General features: G+C 38.7%; 1 protein-coding gene across 2 annotated transcripts in view; it reads right to left on the bottom strand.

Moving 5' to 3' along the window:
* ATG7 (autophagy related 7) overlaps positions 1–20346 on the bottom strand; it is a 2350184-nt gene that overhangs the window by 1012188 nt on the left and 1317650 nt on the right. For both annotated transcript variants that reach the window (XM_044078060.1, XM_044078061.1), the window contains exon 12: positions 1426–1584. In XM_044078060.1, coding sequence (XP_043933995.1) covers positions 1426–1584 — 159 coding nt within the window. The remainder of the gene's footprint in view (positions 1–1425; positions 1585–20346) is intronic.

Raw genomic sequence — 20346 nt, 5'->3', positions numbered from 1 at the left:
AGTTACCAGGGTCAGTTGTGGCCCCTCCTTTGTGGAGAGGAATAACCATTGCTGTGCGCCATTCTATGGGCACGTAGCCTGTGGAGAGGCTGAGGTTGAGCAGCGTGTTTAGGTGGGGGGGGTTAGTTCGTGCTGTAGTTCATGCAAGACGCAGCCTGGGACACCATCTGGTCCCATTGACACTGTGTTTTTGGCTTTTGAAAGGGCTGTTTTCACCTGTGCGTCTGTGATTTTTGGGACACTACACTTTGCCGGTATTGCTGTGTGTGTGTGTGTGTGTGTGTGTGTGTGTGTGTGTGTGTGTGTGTGTGTGTGTGTGTGTGTGTGTGTATATATATATATATATATATATATATATATATATATATATATATATATATATATATATATATATATGTGCGTGCGTGTGTGTGCGCACACACACACACACACTCACTTTTGCATATACCATTAACAATGCTGTAATCCTGGTTATCATCATGTGAGCAGCTAATGAAAGTCAACTAGCAAATTATCAGTACAGTTATCTAAACTCTGCCCTTGGAAGTTTGCTAGACTAAATGTGGATGAACACTGTGGCTGGGCCAGGGTTGAAGGTGACATACAGGAATGTCGGTTTGTGGTATTTAAGTGATGACAAAGTGATATAATGACACAGCTGACAGAAAATTGTTGAATAATAACCAATATTAATAAGTATGAAGGTTTCAAAAGTAAACAAAAAAATCTAAATAATACCCTGAATGTATATACAGAAGCAAGAGCATTAGTCATGTTGTATGAATGCAATAAACACAAGAACTGTATAATATCCTGGCTCAAAAGTGACTAATTTGTTCTGTAAATATCAAAGGAATGCTGCAGAAAAAGGTTAAACAGAGGGCCAGAAAAGTCAGACAATAATTCAGAAGACTGAAAGTAGAGGATGGACTCTGCTGAAGAAATATGTTTAGCTTTGACAGAAGTTAAGGATAAGTTTCTTGTACGGAAGTGTGATAAATTCACACCATAACAATAGATAGAAAATTGAAGTGAAAACAAAATACTTCCTGACAAACTAGACAAATATGGCACTTAGACAAAGACATTTAAGTCAACGATAAATGAAAAAAAATGTGCACATTGATTTCTTCATCACATACTCAAATCCAGTGGAGAAATTCTTTTGATGGATGTATGATGGCAAGTAAAGTGGAAAAGGGTCTTACAAAAGGATCTTCCTGGAAATCTAATAACAAAGCTTTACTCATCTTACATGCACTGACTATACTATATTGATGATCTCCATCCTTTGCCTTCTAAAAGCAGCACCTTTGCCCCTTCTATCCTCCACAGTACAGAATGCAACAACCCAAGCCTGTTCTCACATTTGATTTTATCCTCTGCAAGTTAAAATATGACATATCAACATTTTTACTTCCTTACCACTCCAGGGAAGATCTTTCGAAGTCTATCTGCAGCTGCAAGTGCTTTAGACTTTCCACCATTCAAGCAATCTTCAAACTCAAATAATGGCTGTCGTACAGGGTTCGAATACGAGATTTTTGCATTGTCCACAAATGTAATGTGCCTTACTCCCCAGCCCTGGACAACATCAAAGGAAAAAGAAAAACAGTGTCACTTGGTAACAGCAATTCATGAGTTCTAATCTGCACAAACTACTGCATGTTTGCTCACCTTTAACAATTGTGTTTCTTTGTAATAATGAATTTTTGAAACTGATTAAAAGACATCACATAAGAAATACATAATTTACTTTTCTTTGTCTGTATTCCTATAGTCATTCATAAGCTTACTGATCATGAGCAGTTTTAATATTTTTGAGACCACAGTTTGCTAAAAGTATGGTTATTTGTGAGGAGTAACAGTGCACGTGCACAAGTGTGCCATATTTTACCTCAAATCATTTTAAAAAATGTTCATCATACAGCCAGTACATAAATATCTGCTCACTCTTTCCATATTGCTGTTCCCTTCTATTCCCCTACCCATGCCTCTGACTGCTGCTTATGACCTTAGTCTTGATCTCAGATATACAAATCAGTCAGCAGTCAGTTCAGTTTATGATTTTTGCAAAATGTCCAGATTTTTTCTTCATAATTTTGGTCTTTTCCTCATTGCATTTGTTTTTCTCTGGCAAATTGGGGAGGGCAGAAGTCACTAAATAATTACAGACATTTGAGTTTCAGACTTTGTATCCTTCAGAAAGTGCATACTAACATAAAGCCTGTTATTCAGCTTTCTAAGTTTATATGAGTGATACGTAAAATATGTCCCTATTTTTGGGCCATTGTTCCCCACCATTTTGACTTTGTCCAGACTTCTTGTTTTACGAGACTGAGAGGTATGATCATGATGGACCATGAAAGTAGTGCCAACCTGGATAAATATTTTTTCTAATACAGCAACTGGTCTGACTTATAAAAAACATGTCAGGACTAGTTTGGTTCATGTCCTACTCATTGATCCTGAAACTCTTGCAATAAGTTCAGGAAGGATAAAACTGTTATTCCCAAATATACACTGAACCACTGCCTCCAAACGTCCAGAGGAAAGCACACCCTGAGGTCAGGAATGAGACTCACTGTAATGCAGGAAAGGAAAAGCTAACAAAACTAAAATGGATGCCCGCTGAATGGTATTGATGAAACAGAACAAAACACTCAAAAGCCAATACTGGATGATCAAGATAAAATATTGATTCTCCCCTTTGACAGTGATCAAAAGTGATGGGTGATAAAGAAGGGAATGCCTAGCCAAATGATCCTGTCAAAAAAAGGCAGATGTCTGCTGCTCCCTCTCTTCTCTCCAGCTAAATGAAACAAAACAGGGCAAATACATTTTCCCAGCCATAAAACAGTTACCAAAAACAATCTCAGCAGCAGAAGAGATACTCTGCAACATTTGTGAAACTGCTACTTTTTTGTGAGGGTTTGGGAGTCTGAGATAAAGTTCTTGTTGGCAAATTCTGAAGCTCTGGTATTAAAAGTATGATATTCTGCAACAGTTCCAGATCAGAAATTATTTCTGAAAAAGGGTGTAGGACCTTAAGCCCCTTACATATTTAGGTACCATACAATAACTGACTTCTCTGATAACACAAAAATAGGCTTTGGTAGCAGATGGTCTTGAAGTACCTGCAGTACAATGGCCGTAAACTCCAGTGTGCTGAAAAGTAGCTCATTTTTTATGGAGGTCCAAGTTCCTTGGGGCATGTGCATACCCAAGAAGGACCCATTCTATGAGAAAAAGGCATCTGATATCATATTTGCTTTGGGTTATTCTGAAAGAAGGGACACCTGACCTCATGGTTGTTAAAGACAGCCAAAAACACACACTTCAGTTCATAGACTCTAAACCAGGAAGAGGTCCAGATCATCATATTTTTTTTTAGTTTTTGGCAGCATAGAGCTTACTGTAGGATCCTTGTGCAAATGCTAGGCAAATACAGTTACTATCACATTATCATCAGATACTGGATTTGTAATAAGATGTGTGGAAGATCTGGGATCCTTACTCAGAACCAAAATGCCACAGCCAACAATTTGAGCATCTGGTCTAGAAGGAAGAAAGCCCTGCACATTTAGGAGTCTGAATTCTAATAAAGTGAATCCTGGGGACTAGATGAAAAGACGATTTGATACGGCTAACAGATACAATGAAGGGCCGGAATCAGTGGATCACTTATAAAAAGATATAAACCCTGCAAACAGATGCCAAAAGCTGGTTATCCAAATAAGGTAACATCTACAAGTTCCCATGCTACACACACACACACACACACACACACACACACACACACACACACACACACACACACACTTTAAACAGTAGATGAGACTTTCATCCCCTTTACAACAAATGCTCTGATCACCCTTCGGGTTTCTTCAAATGTTACGTCACTCTTAAAGGAGGCACCAAGATGTGTTGCTTAAAGTCCTCATGAAGTGAGAAGATTTGGAACCATCATGGTCTGTGAAGGCAAAGGTCAGTGAATACAGCTCATCCCATCATCTGTGATATCAGTGATACATCCAGATATATCAAAAGGAAAACTGCTTAGAACCTACAGACGCTTCTGCTTTTCCTTCTGCTCTGCTCTGTATGAAAGATGAGTCACTTTCTCTCAGTGCTTGAAACTTCAGCAGGATCTCAAGGACAGCAAAGTGGAAAAGATTAAAAGAATAAACAGTAAGTGTGGCACCAGCAGCAGTCAACTGCTTTCCACAGTTCTCAAAAACAAAGAATTGTATGTGCAAAAGAAAGGAAACTAGATGTTGCTGCTTTCTGTACTCGTATTTTATATACAGCATGAAGAAAGACCCTTTCTTGTGATCCACTCAAGTTAAATCAGCTTGGTAAAATGACTCACCACTTTGGGGTTAGTGTAAAGAGCTACCTGGTTTGAAAAAGTGCAGGACTACAATGAGGGGCCCAAGATTATACATCAAGAGGTAACCCAGTGTTCCAGGATTTCACATTGCTCTAACCCAAATACTGAAGTCATTTCTTTGTGAAGTACATTCTAGTAAATCCAATAATTTCTTATGATAGCAGGAATTTCCATGTAAGGGTCCACAATGTAGTATGGGAGGGTTGAAATGGTGGATAAAGAGGATCCATACAGTCATCAAACAGTCTCCAAATGAGGTATTCCAAATGAATCTACTGTAAAAAAGAAAGACTCAGAAGATGCATTAAAGAAATTCTTTCTGGAATGCTTTCAACTAAAATGATTCCTGTGTTTCTCACCACTAAAGTGAGACTGAAAGACTGATAAGCCAAAAGACAAACTCTTGCACAGGGTCACTTACTTGAGGAGACAATACATTGATGAGAAACATGCAGAGCCTATGCACTAGCTAAACAAACACCCTTTTAAACATTTATTCCGGTACTGGGAAGGGGAAGGGGGGTCAGCTCGGTTTGCATAAACCATGTGACGAAAAGCTTTGCAAATTAGAAAGTCATGCTGCAGTGACTGAAGGGCCCTTTGGCAGAATGCTGAGAGATCACACGTGAAAGGATCTCTTCATATCAACTGGCAAGTGTGAAGGCATCACACAGGAAGAAAGAACTGGGAGACAATTCCCTGAAGCTGGTGTAAAACATTACTTCAGCAGTACATGATGCATATACCTCTCCCATGTCCACAGCCACAGTTACTGAGTACAGGGCCTTGGGCAAGGTGCATGACTCAGTTTTTTCCTCATTAAATATGTTTTATTGAATTTCAAGCACTAAGCAGCATATAAAACATATGCAGATAAGAAAAAAAAAATCATTCAACATTGAATATCAAAATGAAAGAAAATGCACCGAGCTAGCACACTGAGAACGTTTATTAATAGACAAAACAGAAAACAGAAAATGGTGAGCGCTTTCACAACATAAAGTTGCTTCATCAGACAACAGTAAAAGGCTTACACTCTATTTAAAATAGTCAAATATCCATTACTCAATTAACTAATTAGGGTTAGCAAGCTGTACACAATCAAATTCAAGAGAAGCTTACCACAGTGAATCCTACAATAAAGATGCACTATGCATATAAGTTACACACAAAGTTACTAAGCATATTTAACCACACTATATACAGTGTAGGCTGAAGGCAGCGCTGCCATTCAGAACTCGCTCCAAAAGTCTAACCTACAACAACAAAGCACCCAGGGCTCCTATAATGGACGGCGCTGCCCAGCAATCCAAGAAGAGACGTCTATAGACCCAGGTTTAGTCTTTAATATTTCTTCTTTTAACTTAACTATGGAACAGCTCAGTTTACTTAACAAAGGTCTATCATTTATTCCTGCCAGGAGGGCTGATCCTGCAGAAATGTTAAAAGATTTAAGACTTTTGGGTAGGAATCTCTCTCTAAAATGTATTTTTTCTGCAGGCAACACCAATATATATAACCAAGCCTGTATGTATAGACAACCTAGTACTTTTATTCCAGCTACACCCATAGGTATTCAACGTTTTATTGATGCATGTGAGATTGCTTTTAGGGAGCTGAATGCTCTATCTGTTTGTAACATGTCATTTTATAATCTGACTACTGGAGAGTACAGAGCTTTGCAAGATTTAAAAAGCCTACATTCATTGATCATTAAACAGGCCGACAAAGGAGGCGGCATTGTTGTTTTAGATAAAGATTTATATGTTACACAAATGGAGAAACTGTTACTTGATACTACCACATATCAACGTATTTCTAAGTCTATGGTGAATGCCATCATAGATAAAGTTTCTTTTCTAATTTTTGATTTGTTAATAACTAATTTGATTGATGATTCACTTTTTAAGTATTTCAATGTTCATAAGCCTGTTGTTCCCAGGATATATGGTCTACCTAAAATTCACAAGGACTTGTTATTTCCACCTATGAGACCTATTGTTTCAGGTAGTGGCTGGTGTACTGAGCCCCTCTCCATATATGTAGAAGGGACTTTACATGGTTTTCTGGACAACTGTTATACAATTTTAAAGGACATTAAGATGTTCTTACAGCGGCTACATAATAGGATGGAGACGATAGATAGAGATGAGGAATTTGTTCTTGTGACCATGGATATAGAATCTCTGTTTACCAGTATACCAAATGTTCGGGGTGTTGATAGTATTAGAGATTTTCTTACTGTGCACAAACTTTTGACTAACAATAAGATACAGTTAATCTGCACCCTATTAGAACTAATTTTAGAAAATAATATTGTTATGTTTCAAGAACAGTTTTTCCTGCAAAAAGTTGGCGTGGCAATGGGCACTGCTTGTGCCAATAGCTACGCCAACTTAGCACTGGTCAGTTGGGAAGAGCAAAACATTTTGTCTGCCACTAATCCTTTCTTTGGACAAATACTGTGGTATGTTAGGTTTGTAGATGACGCTTTTGTTATGGAAGGGCTCTGGCTCTGATCTAGACCAATTTTTGGATTATTTGCATTCAACAACTGATTTTCTAAAGTTTACACACCAGAGTTCAGCCACTGACATAACTTTTCTTGATGTCAAAATCAGTAAATCTGATTTGAATCATCTCCGCAGTACTATATACCATAAACCAACTAGAAAGAACACATTGCTGCATAAATCTAGTATGCACCCTAGACACATTCCTAGGAATGTGTTAAGAGGGCAAGTTTTTAGGACACTCAGGCTACATAATAATGACAATGATGCAGTAGCTGCATTGAATAACTTGAAAATTGAGTTTCTGGCTAGAGGATATTCTAGTGCAGACATTGATAATGCAATATCTGATGCCTGGAAGCTTAGAGATACTAGGTGAAAACCTTATTATAATCACAACAGAGCGATCGCAGATGCAACACACAGTGCCACAGCTGAGAATGACTTTAGAGTGGTTCTCCAGTTTTCTAGCAACATTAATCAATATGTGGATGTTGTTAAGAAATACTGGTATCTTTTACAAGAAGTTCCTGGCCTTGTAGACAAGGTTGGACTGATTCCACATTTCAGTTTTAAGAATAGCAAGTCACTTAAACAACACCTTTGCCATGGGGAAACACGCAAAAAGTTAACTCACTCTATTCGCCGTGGAACTTTTCCATGTAGGAACTGTAGTGCTTGTCAGTTTGTTTATAACAAAAATAATTATGTGCATCCTACCAGGCATTTTTCGTTACATTCTAATCAATATTCAGATTGTAGAACCACTGATGTTGTTTATTTTTGTTTTTGTCAACAATGCCATGCTTATTATGTAGACAAAACGAATAGAATGTTGAAAGATCGTATTTTAGAACATGTGAAAGACATTACCAACTGTAAACAATCCAGTGCTCTGGCCTGTCACGTTATGTCTAATGATCGTTCACATTCTTTTAAATTTTTGGTTTTGCAACATATTTATACGAACCCTAGGGGTGGTGACATAGAAAATATTACAGAGGGGCATGAACAAAAATGGATACTGAAGCTTAACGCTGAGAAGTTTCCTGGGTTGAATGCTGCCACTACTTTGGTTCCCTTTTTGAAGGCTCGACCACTCATGCACTGATTTTTAGATCTTTTAGAAGATATTTTAGATGTTTTTAGTAGTTTTTTATATCTTACTGTCATTGTTTTATCTTATATATGTATGTACATGGTTTTTTACACTGTATATAGTGTGGTTATATATGCTTAGTAACTTTGTGTGTAACTTATATGCATAGTGCATCTTTATTGTAGGATTCACTGTGGTAAGCTTCTCTTGAATTTGATTGTGTACAGCTTGCTAACCCTAATTAGTTAATTGAGTAATGGATATTTGACTATTTAAATAGAGTGTAAGCCTTTTACTGTTGTCTGATGAAGCAACTTTATGTTGTGAAAGCGCTCACCATTTTCTGTTTTCTGTTTTGTCTATTAATAAACATTCTCAGTGTGCTAGCTCGGTGCATTTTCTTTCATTTTGTTTGGGCTCCTTTTTGCACCTTGTTTTTACCTACGACCGTTTTTGTTTTTTATAACATTGAATATCACCAGACCTGTACATACTAAACTACTTACACAGCCATGTTGTTACCACTGCAATACATGTCATTCGCACTATTAACATCAATATTTGAAAGACAAAAAAATGTTATATATCACCACTTATGCAATTGATATCTATACCTGGAAAGTCTTTTCTTGCACAGCAGTGGTGCCCTCCTTAAAGACCATAGGCCTTTAAATGACCGTAGAAGGCATCTCATTTGTATTATAAAAAAGACTCGTAAAACAACCAATAAAATTGACCGGACTCAATGTGCATTCGTTTTGAAATGACTCCTTATGTTTTTATGTTTTAATATACTTCAACAAAAACAATATTTTATAAGAAATGTTCTTAATGTTTTGAAGCAGCCCTAGTTTTGTGGTGTGGACCTTTAAAACATTTATTACCTGATGAGCAGTATTTTACCATTGGTTAATTATTTAATTATTTTAGTATAAAATATGGTCATTGGAAATATATATTATCAGATGAAGTCTCTACAAGAGATGAAAGCGCTCATTTACTGTGGTTCTCTGTTATTAAATTATACGTGTTTTACGCACATTGAGTCTGGTCAATTTTGTTGATTGTTTTACGAGTCTAGTGATTATTTTGGCTGTTTTTACGTGCATTATAAAATAGCTAAGGACTTCCAACTTTTTGCCAAGACATTTTATGAGACCAGCCATGCCCAGCCTACTTTCACCATATTTTTATTTGTTTGCTTGTTCTTAGGCATTATTTCCAACAACCAGAACTTCCAGCCCAGTTTTTACTGCCTAGAGAAATTCTAATAGGATCTCTACAAAGGCTACAGTATCTCTCCTTTGCCAATGGACACTCTCTGAACATGTGAAGTAACCCTGCACCATTTCTTCCACATCTCCAACAGTTTGAATTCTGCTTTCCGCCTTCTTTATACAGCTATTTGAGCATTAAATACCTATTATAAAGAAGTCTCAACTTTTGATCTTTCATTTTTGACCACGTCCATAGTTGGTGTACCCTATTCCAGACTTCTTTTCACTCATCTTCATCTACCTGCATTTCTTCCTTCTCTGTCCATGTTTTCTGGATCCTTGTCTGGATTGCTTTCAGTTTTACTTCCTCCATCTCCACACACGCTCACCCTTTCCTTCTTTATACTGGTTCACTTCTGCCATGGTGCCCCTTTCTTTTAGATACTGAAGGCAATACCTTTATGTTTAAGCTCTTCATATGTTAAGCAGTCTCTCTTAGGTATGTTGTATTCCCTACAAAGTGCATTAAATGTTTTGTAAGATTTTCAATTAATTGTCTAAAAATGAAACGATTTTGCAATCCCTGCACCTTCCCATGAAGCTTGCACATTATCTCTAACAGCTCAACATACTTCTGGATGATCCAATAAGTTATCTGTATTCCTAAAGCCTCAACATAACCCTCATATTCTTCTGAAGCTATACTCCCATGCCAGAAGCCATTCCTGTATTATCCTTTTTTCCCCTCAGTGTTTGGCTCGATCCTATCCACAACTGAATGAGTTGAGCCAGCTGAAAGGTCAATGTATACCTGTGAACGTTTGGAGGCCACACCCTCCACACCCAGAAGAGACCTGCACTTTTACTGCATAGAAATTTCTAACCTATACTTCCTAATACAACTTCATTCTTCTCCTACCTGTACTTTCTAATACAACTTCATTCATCAGGGGCTGTAACACTGACAGTTTTGGGTGAAACACAGGGATTGGCAAGTTTTGTACAAAAAAACAACATATGTCACTTAACAGCACTGATCTTCCATGAAATAATATGAAAGGATACAATCTTTTTCCCCCAAGCCATCTTGACGTTTTCAACCATAAAGAGCAAATTTTATCCAGAACTCAAATATGTTGGAAATATTTTTTCCTGCTATCCCCAGGGAAACCCACTTCCTATTTGTTTCCCACTTCTAAGTATAACTGATTCTGTGGGTACTGTATTAAAGTCCAGAATCCATCCAAACCCTTGGAATGCAGCTAATGCCTCCTCCATTATATCTCTTGCATTATTGCTAATCAACAAATAATCATCCATAAATAAGTAAAAGGCATGCTTAGTGCCAGTATACCTTGTTGTTTATCGAAGAAGCCCATTATTCTACAAAATAGCTCATTCCATAATTACTAAAAATAATCCTGGAGACAGTGGGCAACCTTGTTTAGTCTCTCTGGCAATGGTGCCTTGCTCTGTTAAACCACATTTATCCAAACTCTAAAAGTAGGCTTTGTGTATAACGACTGTTGCCACTTAAGGTACACCTCTCCAAAATGCCTCTCTTTTAATATTCTAAACAGAAAATTCCGATTCAAATACCATTTTAATATCAAGCAAGACTATCATTATGTAATTTGCCCCTCACTGTATTAATGTAGAAAGGCCACTAAATTCCACCAATTCATGGTTAACCCATTGCTTGAAACAAATTTTGCCCTTTTTCTATGACAATGGGGAGTTTCATCCAAAGTCTCTTAGCTAGCACCTTTGCCAGAATTCAAACATCAATATTTATCAATTAGATTAGTCTAAAATTAGTGACATATGTTCAGGCTTCTATGAATTTTGGTAATACCACTATAACTGCTTCATTTACAATTGGGTTTAAGTCAGCATGTTTCACAATACTGTTTTATATATATATATATATATATATATATATATATATATATATATATATATATATATATAAATTAATCGGTAAAGATGGTATTTGCTCTTATGTCCATTTATACAGTTCTCCAGGGAATCCATCTACCTCTGCTGCATTATTTGGTTTCAAAATGAGTACTACTCTTTCGGTCTCAAACTCTGATACTACCCTATAAGGCTGTGTTCATTCTTCATCTGTACATCATTTAGTGTGGGCTGCCACAAAGTCGCAATCCCCATTCTGGTTCACTCTGCATAATATAATTCAACATAATTCTTACAGAAAGGCTACCTATGTCTAGTTCACCTTTTTTATTGTTCATAGTTTCATAGGTGATTACTAGGCTAATGACCCCAGGGGGCCTTTTCTAAGCCTAGACATGTTTCCCAAATGTAGCCAATAAGTTTTGATACCCTAGGGTTATTTTAAGTGGTATACTTAGGCTTCAGCATGGATGGTCAAACATTTACAGGCTGCCTCTGTCTACTAGAGACATAGATGCCAGCTTTAGTAACAATCCATGTCTTAAATGCTCATGCAATCTGTTTTGGATCCCCCTCTCTTTTGAGCTATCAATAGTAGTCCCCCACTTACCAATAGCCTAGTACCCTCCTATGAACCTATAGGAAATTCACCCCGGGGATCACTTCTGTGGCTCTGCTCGACAGGGGTACAGGAAAATAATTTTCTTGGGTGGTGAAAGCCAGGGTACATTTTTGGCTAGGCTTATATAGGCCCTAGGGCCAATAGCCTAGTACCCTCCTATAAACCTATGAACCAATAATTCTGCTTCTGCCCATAATGTCTGTAAAAAATCTATCTCATGCTTAAGTATCATTTCCGTTTCAATCAACTGACCTCTCCTAGTCTAGCTAGCAAGGACTGCACTCTGGACCTCTTGTCAATGTTAGGCTTTCTCTTCTACTATATTTATATTCTCTTTTTAGCCTCCCTTCTCTTTCCATTAGGTCCCCTCACATGGTAGCTTTACAGTCTTCCCACCAACAAGGTCTCAGTTTTTCCCCAACACTTGAGATTTCTAGGTATCACTTCATTAACTAATCCTGCAAGCATATCTTTACCTCCCTTTTATGCCCACTTGTAATGGGCCTATCTGCAGTGCTACACCTCTAGAGAATCTAAAGGGAGCTTAAAATATACAGTTACCACAGTATGAGCAAAGATTTTTCTGTTCCCCTATAACTACCCTCTTTATCAGCCTCTGCATTTCCTGTGGGACTTATAGAAAATCCTACCAGCCACCTTGCTTAGACAGGTCTCTTGAGACTGTGACTACCATCGGAGTGCCATCCAGACACTCCAGCTGTCATAAAATCTCATTTTTAATCATCTACTGAATACTTGTTGTGCTTTTTATGTGGTTCTTCTTTACTGTAAAACCTATCCATTACACAATGCAGAACTCAATTAAAGTCACCCCAAAATATAGCATATTAGTCATAGGCACTTACAATGCTAATTAACCATGAAGATCTTAAGAAGCTTAGCCATAAAGTCCTATGAAGTTTTTAGCCGTTAATTTTTTAAATATGAAAAACCCAGAGAAGAACAGAACATTTACATGTTGCCCCTAACCATGAGGGACATAGGTGATAAACCACGGCTGAATTTGTAGTTACCTAACCATTCATCCAGATTGCATCTGGATAGTGTAAAAGAAATACTTTGCTTTATGTGGAGAGGAAGCAGATTTCAGAGAAGTGGTATTCTCTCTGATACATATCCATTTCCTCAAAAATGCTCTACTTATATTCCAAAAAAGACTGAGATCCCTTCAGTGATGTTTATGTCCCCACTGGACTTCTGAATGTGCAGTAGATCTGACAGGATAGGGTCTAGTAAGTCTCTGCACACAAGGGAAAGACTGCTGCTCAGTAGCATGTATCGCCATCACAGTTTTTATGATTTAGGACATTCATTTTTCTTATTAAGAAAGCTTTCTGCATATTCAAGTTATGCCAAAGGTTTGGACAGGTACATATCGAAAGGAGCAGTAGAATGCTCACATCCCTGGACCTGGACATCATACCCTTAGTATTAAAGCATACAATGAAAAAGGACTTTCTTACAATACTGAATACACGGTGATTAAAGGACAGTTCACTGTCTGCATAGGTTCCTAACTACTCTATTAATTTCAGAATGTGTTGTTAATGTGATAGTTACAAAGGACGTCTTGATTGCTGAAGGATACTACTACACATTTCTTGGCATTTAGTTTTAGTCCATTTTGCCACCAGCTATTGTTTTGGGAAAGGTCATTTGGTGGAGCTTGGTGTCCCTCTAGGGAGTTTATGATGGCACCATGTTTACAGTCATCTGTAAACATGGTCAGCCATAACCCTTTAACAGTAGCTTTGACCTCTGAAAAGTACATGACAAAGAAGAGTGGCTCAAGGACTGAACCCTGGGTATACTGCTAGTGACAGGTGTATTGCAGGACGTAGAACAGCCCAACCTAATTTCCTGAGTTTGATTTGTGAGTCAATTTACTACTCAATGAGTTACATGTGTATTAACATTTAGCTGGGATAGTTTATATGCAATGCCCGAGTCTGGGATGGTGCTGAATGCCTTTGCAAGGTCTAGATATGTGGAAGATACTCACTTGTCCACTTCCATTCCTTCAGTAACCTTCTCAAACATATCAACTAGGTTAAGTAGGCAGGATCTACCACCGAGAAATCTAAACTGGCTTGAGTAAAGAATTTGTGGGTTACCCAGGTCTGATAATGCCCCACCTTTGTACGAGAAGATGACAGTTGCTGTCCTCCTTTCATCTGGCACCAAACCTATTTGAATGTTGACAACGAATAGCCTGTGTAGGAGATCTGACAGGTCCTGTTTCAGGTCGGCCATTAAAAACTATTTTATCTGGCCCCACAGAAGCAGCATTCTTGGCCTTGGATAGTGCCTTAAGGACATGTTCATGAGAGATTTGAGGGGAATGTAGATGTAGGTATGAAATCTGTGAATGATTGTTAAGGGGTGGGGGGAGTTAGAGCTAAATTTATCCACTAATAGATTGGCTATGTCCTCTGGGTCCTATAATGTGATATCATTTACTATTAGCTCTGCACAGTGCTGGGGATTGTTTCTAAGGTTTCTAACACAGATTAAGGTAAAGAGTTCTTGTAGGGAGTGGAGATTTTTATTAAGGCTCCTAGTGTTGAGCAGCAATACCTTGTTGTTATCCAGATGCTGTTTTCTTATGTTGGAAGCTTTTGAGAACTGAGGTTGATTAATAAAGGCACTATAATGGGGAACAAGGTTTTAGCCAATATAAAAAAAGATGGGATTGGGGCAGGCCATCTCTGGCAAAGCTTTTAGGTCTGCCTACCATTTCCATCAGGTTGATATATATTGGGCACCCTATGAATGACACCGAAAGTTATGTCAATCACTAATTAACCATTCCTATACTTCTAACATTTGTTCAAAAATGTTGGGTCATCCCTGTTTGAATTGCACATATTTCCTATAGCCCATTTTGAGTAATTATTGTACATCTCCATAGAATCTATCTGCCTCTGCCACCTAACCTAACCACTCTGCTTGTAACATCAAGTGGTCTATGAAATAACAATGCCACACCTTTTTCCACATCCTGGATTATGGACTGCAAGTGCTTTATTATACTATTTTGAGCTAAGGTGGTATGCCTTCGTGACATTTAACTTAGTCTCCTGTAGTCCTAACACTACAAATCCCTCCTTCTGTCACATTTTTCTTATTCTAACAGAGTATGTACTTCCTCTTACATTCCAAGTGGTTACTTTGAAATATGAATTTGGCCTTATCTGTCCTGATGCATTAATCTTAGTTACCTGAAACTCATACCAAACTGTACTCCACCATCATAGCCAGAGACTTCTCTTGGACTAAGAAATCCCTCGGATACCATAGTATCGATGTCCAGATGGACTGATCTGGAAAGTACTTTGTGAAATTTGACTGGCTATTACGTAAGTATTCCCCATACACTTCAGTCTATTCCCCTGCAATGTCACTTTTGAGTCCCATGATATGTGTCCTTCTCTTGTTGCATGCCTGCAAAAGGATCATCTCACTGATGTTAGTAATGTGCAGATTCCTATTTTTGTATGCATTCAAGAAAAAAATCTATATACAACATTTTCCTACTAGTAAAATAGAGAAAACTGGAAAGAAGAAAAAGGTAATTATAAATGGCTAGAATGCATTTCACCTTAGGGTGGCAGTCATTTCAAAAAGTGCTCCAAAGTCATGCAGATTCACCTCTCATTCATTTTGTTTAACTAGTCTACTTATGCCCTTAGGAGGCCAGCAGTGTTCATCAGCAGTGTCAGAAGAACTACAGAACATCTCTGACCAATTCTTTCAGCTCCCTCTCCTGGACTTGACTGAAGTCTCTAAGTCAATGTTTGCATCAGCATGACTCTTTCTATACCCGCGGTCGGTCCCTCTCCTGTATTCTTCTCCTTTCTGTCCTTTCTTCCTGGTCCTTATTGCTCCTTTTTGTGGACTCCAGTAACTCTTTTTATGACAATTCCAGGTCATTCCTATTACACTGGAGTCATCTTGGGTGGGACTGTTGTTTTTCAGTGTCTACTTACCTCTTCCTGTTGCATTCTAATGTGCACTTTGCTTTCTATTTTGTAATCTCTCCCAATCAGGTCCTTGTTCTTGCTGAGCCATTAACTTTCTTTTGGAAGTTAGTTGTTCAACCTGTCTCTGCTATCTGGTGTGCTGTTTCTTGGTTCCTTCCCATTGAATCTCTAACTGATACCATATTTTCCAAATCTCTAACTGATTTTAACACCCTGAAAAAAGCCTACCATGTCTACTACTTTCAGCAGAGTGAATTTATTAACAATCTGTTTCCACTAGTAGAATAGCTGGGTATACCAAATTGACTATATATAGTTGAGCTGTCCTTTTCATATTCTCATAATCTGTTGCCTCTAGCCAAACAATCTTTGTGAATAGACTGCTGAGAAATAAATAAAGCCTCTTCCCAAGGGAATTCCACAATGTTACTTACTATTCATCACCAGGTAAGTCTCTGGTGCACACAGACCTTATGGCCATTAGCACATGCCTGTGGATTTGTTTTGCCATCCGACTATTCAACCTTTTTCCCCAGTCTATGAATCCTTTCAATACAAGGATACAAATAAAATATGTGTTACTTCCTTCAATATTTGCTCTAGTAACAATCATAAGTCTTTTTCAGAGAAAGTTTCACATATTAATTTTTTATTCTGATGCTCACAGTTAGAGAATGATTTTACAGATTATACATTTTCGACATTTCTTGCATTCTTAATCTAAGTCATTAATTTGTGCCTGTATTATCTCTAGGATAGAACACAATTACATTTAAGAACTTCTGTACCCATTTCTATGTTGCTGATCTTCTTTTGCTGAGTCATGACAACCTCATGGTTGGCTCACATCTCAGCAGCTACTACAGACATTTCCCAAAAGAGAATAAGCATTCTTTCTCCTGTTTATGGTATTTTGAACGTTTCTAACATGTTAACTTTGCCCACCACACCTTCAGCTATCACATTATTGGAGAAAATGAACTATTTGCATTAGTAGTTAGTATAATTAAATACAAGAATTAGGCACTCACTGCAACAAGAGCAGCCCTCTTCCACTTGGGCTATCCACACCCCCCCTGGCTGAATTTCTTTAACATGCCATTAGGATTCACTCCAAAGAGGAGTGCGGCCAAGGAACATCAACAAGCATCTCATATGGCAAGTGACTGGGTGGATGATGAACCCAACGCTGACTTGTTGCTAAAGGAGGAACTGATGGAAGATAAGTTCAAAGCTACTGCTGAAAGAATGAGCATTTCAGAGGATTCAGCTACGGAGATTTCCATTTACAGTTTTCGACGGCTTGCACTTACGATGCATATGGTTCGATCCATACGTATTCACGGTTTTACGCTTTCGTGTAAATAAAGTAGACCCGATTCAGAGTAGTGTCATTGTGACCTAGATATCTGATGGCTAATACTATATCAGACAGCTGAGTATTCTTGGGGTGTTACTCCTACCAAACATCCTTCAGGAGAAGGGGTACCCAAGATGGCTGACTTGTGGTAGCACATTGAATTTGCTCAGCTGATTTTTTTTTTTTTAATTTTTTAGTATCTTAACATAATGAAATTTATCTCTTAGATTATGCTAGTTGCTACAGTTTGGCTAGAATTTTACTATATTTCCTCTCAAAATCAACATATACAGATATTATTTTTGTTTTTTTTTATTTATTTACTTTTCATTTTGCATTTGGTAACCGGCAAAGTCCGACTGGACACAAGTCCTTTTTCAGAGGAGGCCCAGGGAGAAAAGCTCCATGGACAAAAATCAATATAAATCAGATAATGTAATATAAATCACATATGAATGAATAGAAATACAATTTGATTAAGTTACATATAGATTGTATACAGATATATCAAATATTAGAGAACAAAAATATGTACATACAGATTAATCAGCAGAGTACATATAGTTACAAAACAGTTCTGACATGTCATGTGACCGAGAATCAAATACACATAAATCCACAGAATACATATAATTAAGAAATTATTTTGAAACAGTTGGTGTCGGGGAGTCAAAGACTTCTATATGCATTCTATAAAAATCTTTATAAAATCACAACTAAAATAAAGGCAGAGATACACATACATTAAGAAAATTGAGCTTTTCAAAGTCAGGAGGCTTAACTAAAACAGGCTGCCATTAGTTGGTCACTAATGTGTAGGAACTGTCCCTGAAAAATGATAAACTGGATATCAAACTGGACTTTGTGAAAGACAACTCTAATAAATTAAATGAGCTGCTGAAAAGTGTGGCACAGCAAAAAAGCATCCAAATTAGTAATAGTAAGTTCTCTCTTTCTAAATGACATAAGCCAGGGAAGAGGAAGCATATACTGATATTTTATTAAAACAAAATAACTTTTAGTTATGTACTTACCATAACTTTAGATGTATGGGATCCATCTCGCCTACATTCAATACATATGGGTTCGGAGCCGATCCTCGGCTCCGACTCGGCACCGAATACAATAGAGCGTAGTCTCTTATTGGCTGAGCTATTCTATATCCCAGGATGCACCACCACTAGTTCCCCAGATCTTGTTTGTCCGCACTCATAGACACAGGGACATATCATTAGAATAACATACTCAGGTCTTTCAAGAGAGGAAAAATTGGATTTAGACTCGACCGGTCTCTCCTGATCTACGAGGCAGGGGGATGGAGGGTGGGTTATAGGAATGTAGGCGAGATGGATCCCATACATCTAAAGTTATGGTAAGTACATAACTAAAAGATGTAATGTGATCCTATCTCGCCTACATTCAATACATATGGGACAGCGTCCCTAGCACCTTATTCCTGGGAGGCTCACTGGAAAACACTCCTGAGAACTGTGGAACCGAAGGAAGCTCGACCCCTGGATGCCACATCCAATTTGTAGTGAGAAATGAAAGTATGTGAGGATGTCCACGTGGCAGCCGCACAAATATCATCAATAGAAAGTTTAGAATGAAATGCTGCTGAGGTAGCCATAGCTCTAGTGGAATGAGCTTTAATCGGAGCTATGAGTTTTCTATTCGAGGATGTATAAATATGAGTAATGCAGTCCCTGATCCATTTAGCAATAGTGACTTTAGTGACCGCATTACCTAATCTGTTATCAGAGAAAGACAGAAAGAGCTGGTATGACTTTCTGGTTTTTTGCGTCCTGTCCAAATAAAAACGCAATTGTCTGTGGACGTCCAAGCAGTGAAAGACGTATTCAGACCTATCTGAAAATTTGGGAAAGAAGACAGGAGGTTCTAGTGACTGTTGAAGAGCCAATTTAGAGCAAACCTTTGGGACAAAGGATGGATTTGGTCTGAGGGACACTCTGTCTTTGTGAAAAACCAAGTATGGTGGGTTAATACACAAGGCCTGGAGCTCTGAAACTCTTCTAGCTGAAGTAATGGCGACCAAGAGGGCAGTTTTCCAAGAAAGGAATTTTAATTCACAGGTAGCTGCTGGCTCAAAAGGGGACGAAGTCAAAGCTCCTAGCACTACGTTAAGGTCCCATGGCGGTGCCGGATGAACAGTAGGGGGACGTAACAGCCAAGCTCCTTTAATGAAAGCCTTACATAACTTGTTGCTCATTAAGGAAGGATTAATACATTCATGAAAGTTAGAGATAGCTGCCAATTGTACTTTAATGGTGGACACCGAAGACCCTTGGTTAAATAGAGTGGCTAAAAACTTTAGCACCTCTGACACGGAAGCTGTCACTGGATCCACTCCTCGGGATTGGGCCCAGATGGCAAACCTCTTCCACTTATCAGTATATATTTTCTTGGTAGAAGCCTTGTGAGCCGAGGATAAGATGTGCATGACTTCTGGGGCTAAGGAATGGTTTCTCACTACGGTTGGAAGAGGAGTAACCAGGCTGCTAGCCTGAGTGCAGGGAGGGACTTGTGGAGTCGTCCCGACTGATGAGTCAAGAGGTCCGGGAGCTGGTCCAGGAACCAAGGGCCGTCTAACGCATATTTGCGTAGAAAGGGGAACCAGGTTTGCCGAGACCAGAACGGGGCGATTAATATCATCTTGCTGTTTAGACGAATCGCCTTTTGAATCACCTTCGGAAGAAGGGGAATAGGTGGGAAGGCATACAGCAGGCCGGAGGGCCAATCGTGGACTAGAGCGTCCTTGGGTGTCACCCCCGCAGCAGGAGTCAGGGTGAAGAAATGTGGACATTTCGCATTGAGGGGGCTCGCGAAAAGATCGAAACAAGGGATTCCCCACTTCGAGAAGATCTGTGAGGCTATCTTGTCGTTTAGAGACCACTCGTGAGGAGAGAGAATAGTTCTGCTCAACCTGTCGGCTATCACGTTGGACTTCCCCGGAATGTGCGTTGCCAGTAGGTAGCGTTTGGTAGCAATCGCCCACTCCCACACTCTCATTGCCTCCCTGCAAAGAGGGTAGGACCTGGTTCCTCCTTGTTTGTTCAAGTACCAGACAACCGACATGTTGTCGGACTGGATGGCAATCACAGCTTGGGGAAGGTGGTCGTGTAGAGCTTGCAATGCTAATAGCACCGCTCTCATCTCCAGAACGTTGATGTGAAGAACAGACTCGTCCGAGCGCCACGTGC

Source organism: Protopterus annectens, chromosome 7.part0 (genome assembly GCF_019279795.1).
Source record: "Protopterus annectens isolate FY-2018-M chromosome 7.part0, PAN1.0, whole genome shotgun sequence".
In the NCBI taxonomy this organism is placed as follows: domain Eukaryota; kingdom Metazoa; phylum Chordata; order Ceratodontiformes; family Protopteridae; genus Protopterus; species Protopterus annectens.
The sequence above is the reverse complement of the archived record's forward strand: the minus strand, read 5'-3'. Positions and strand labels throughout refer to the sequence as shown.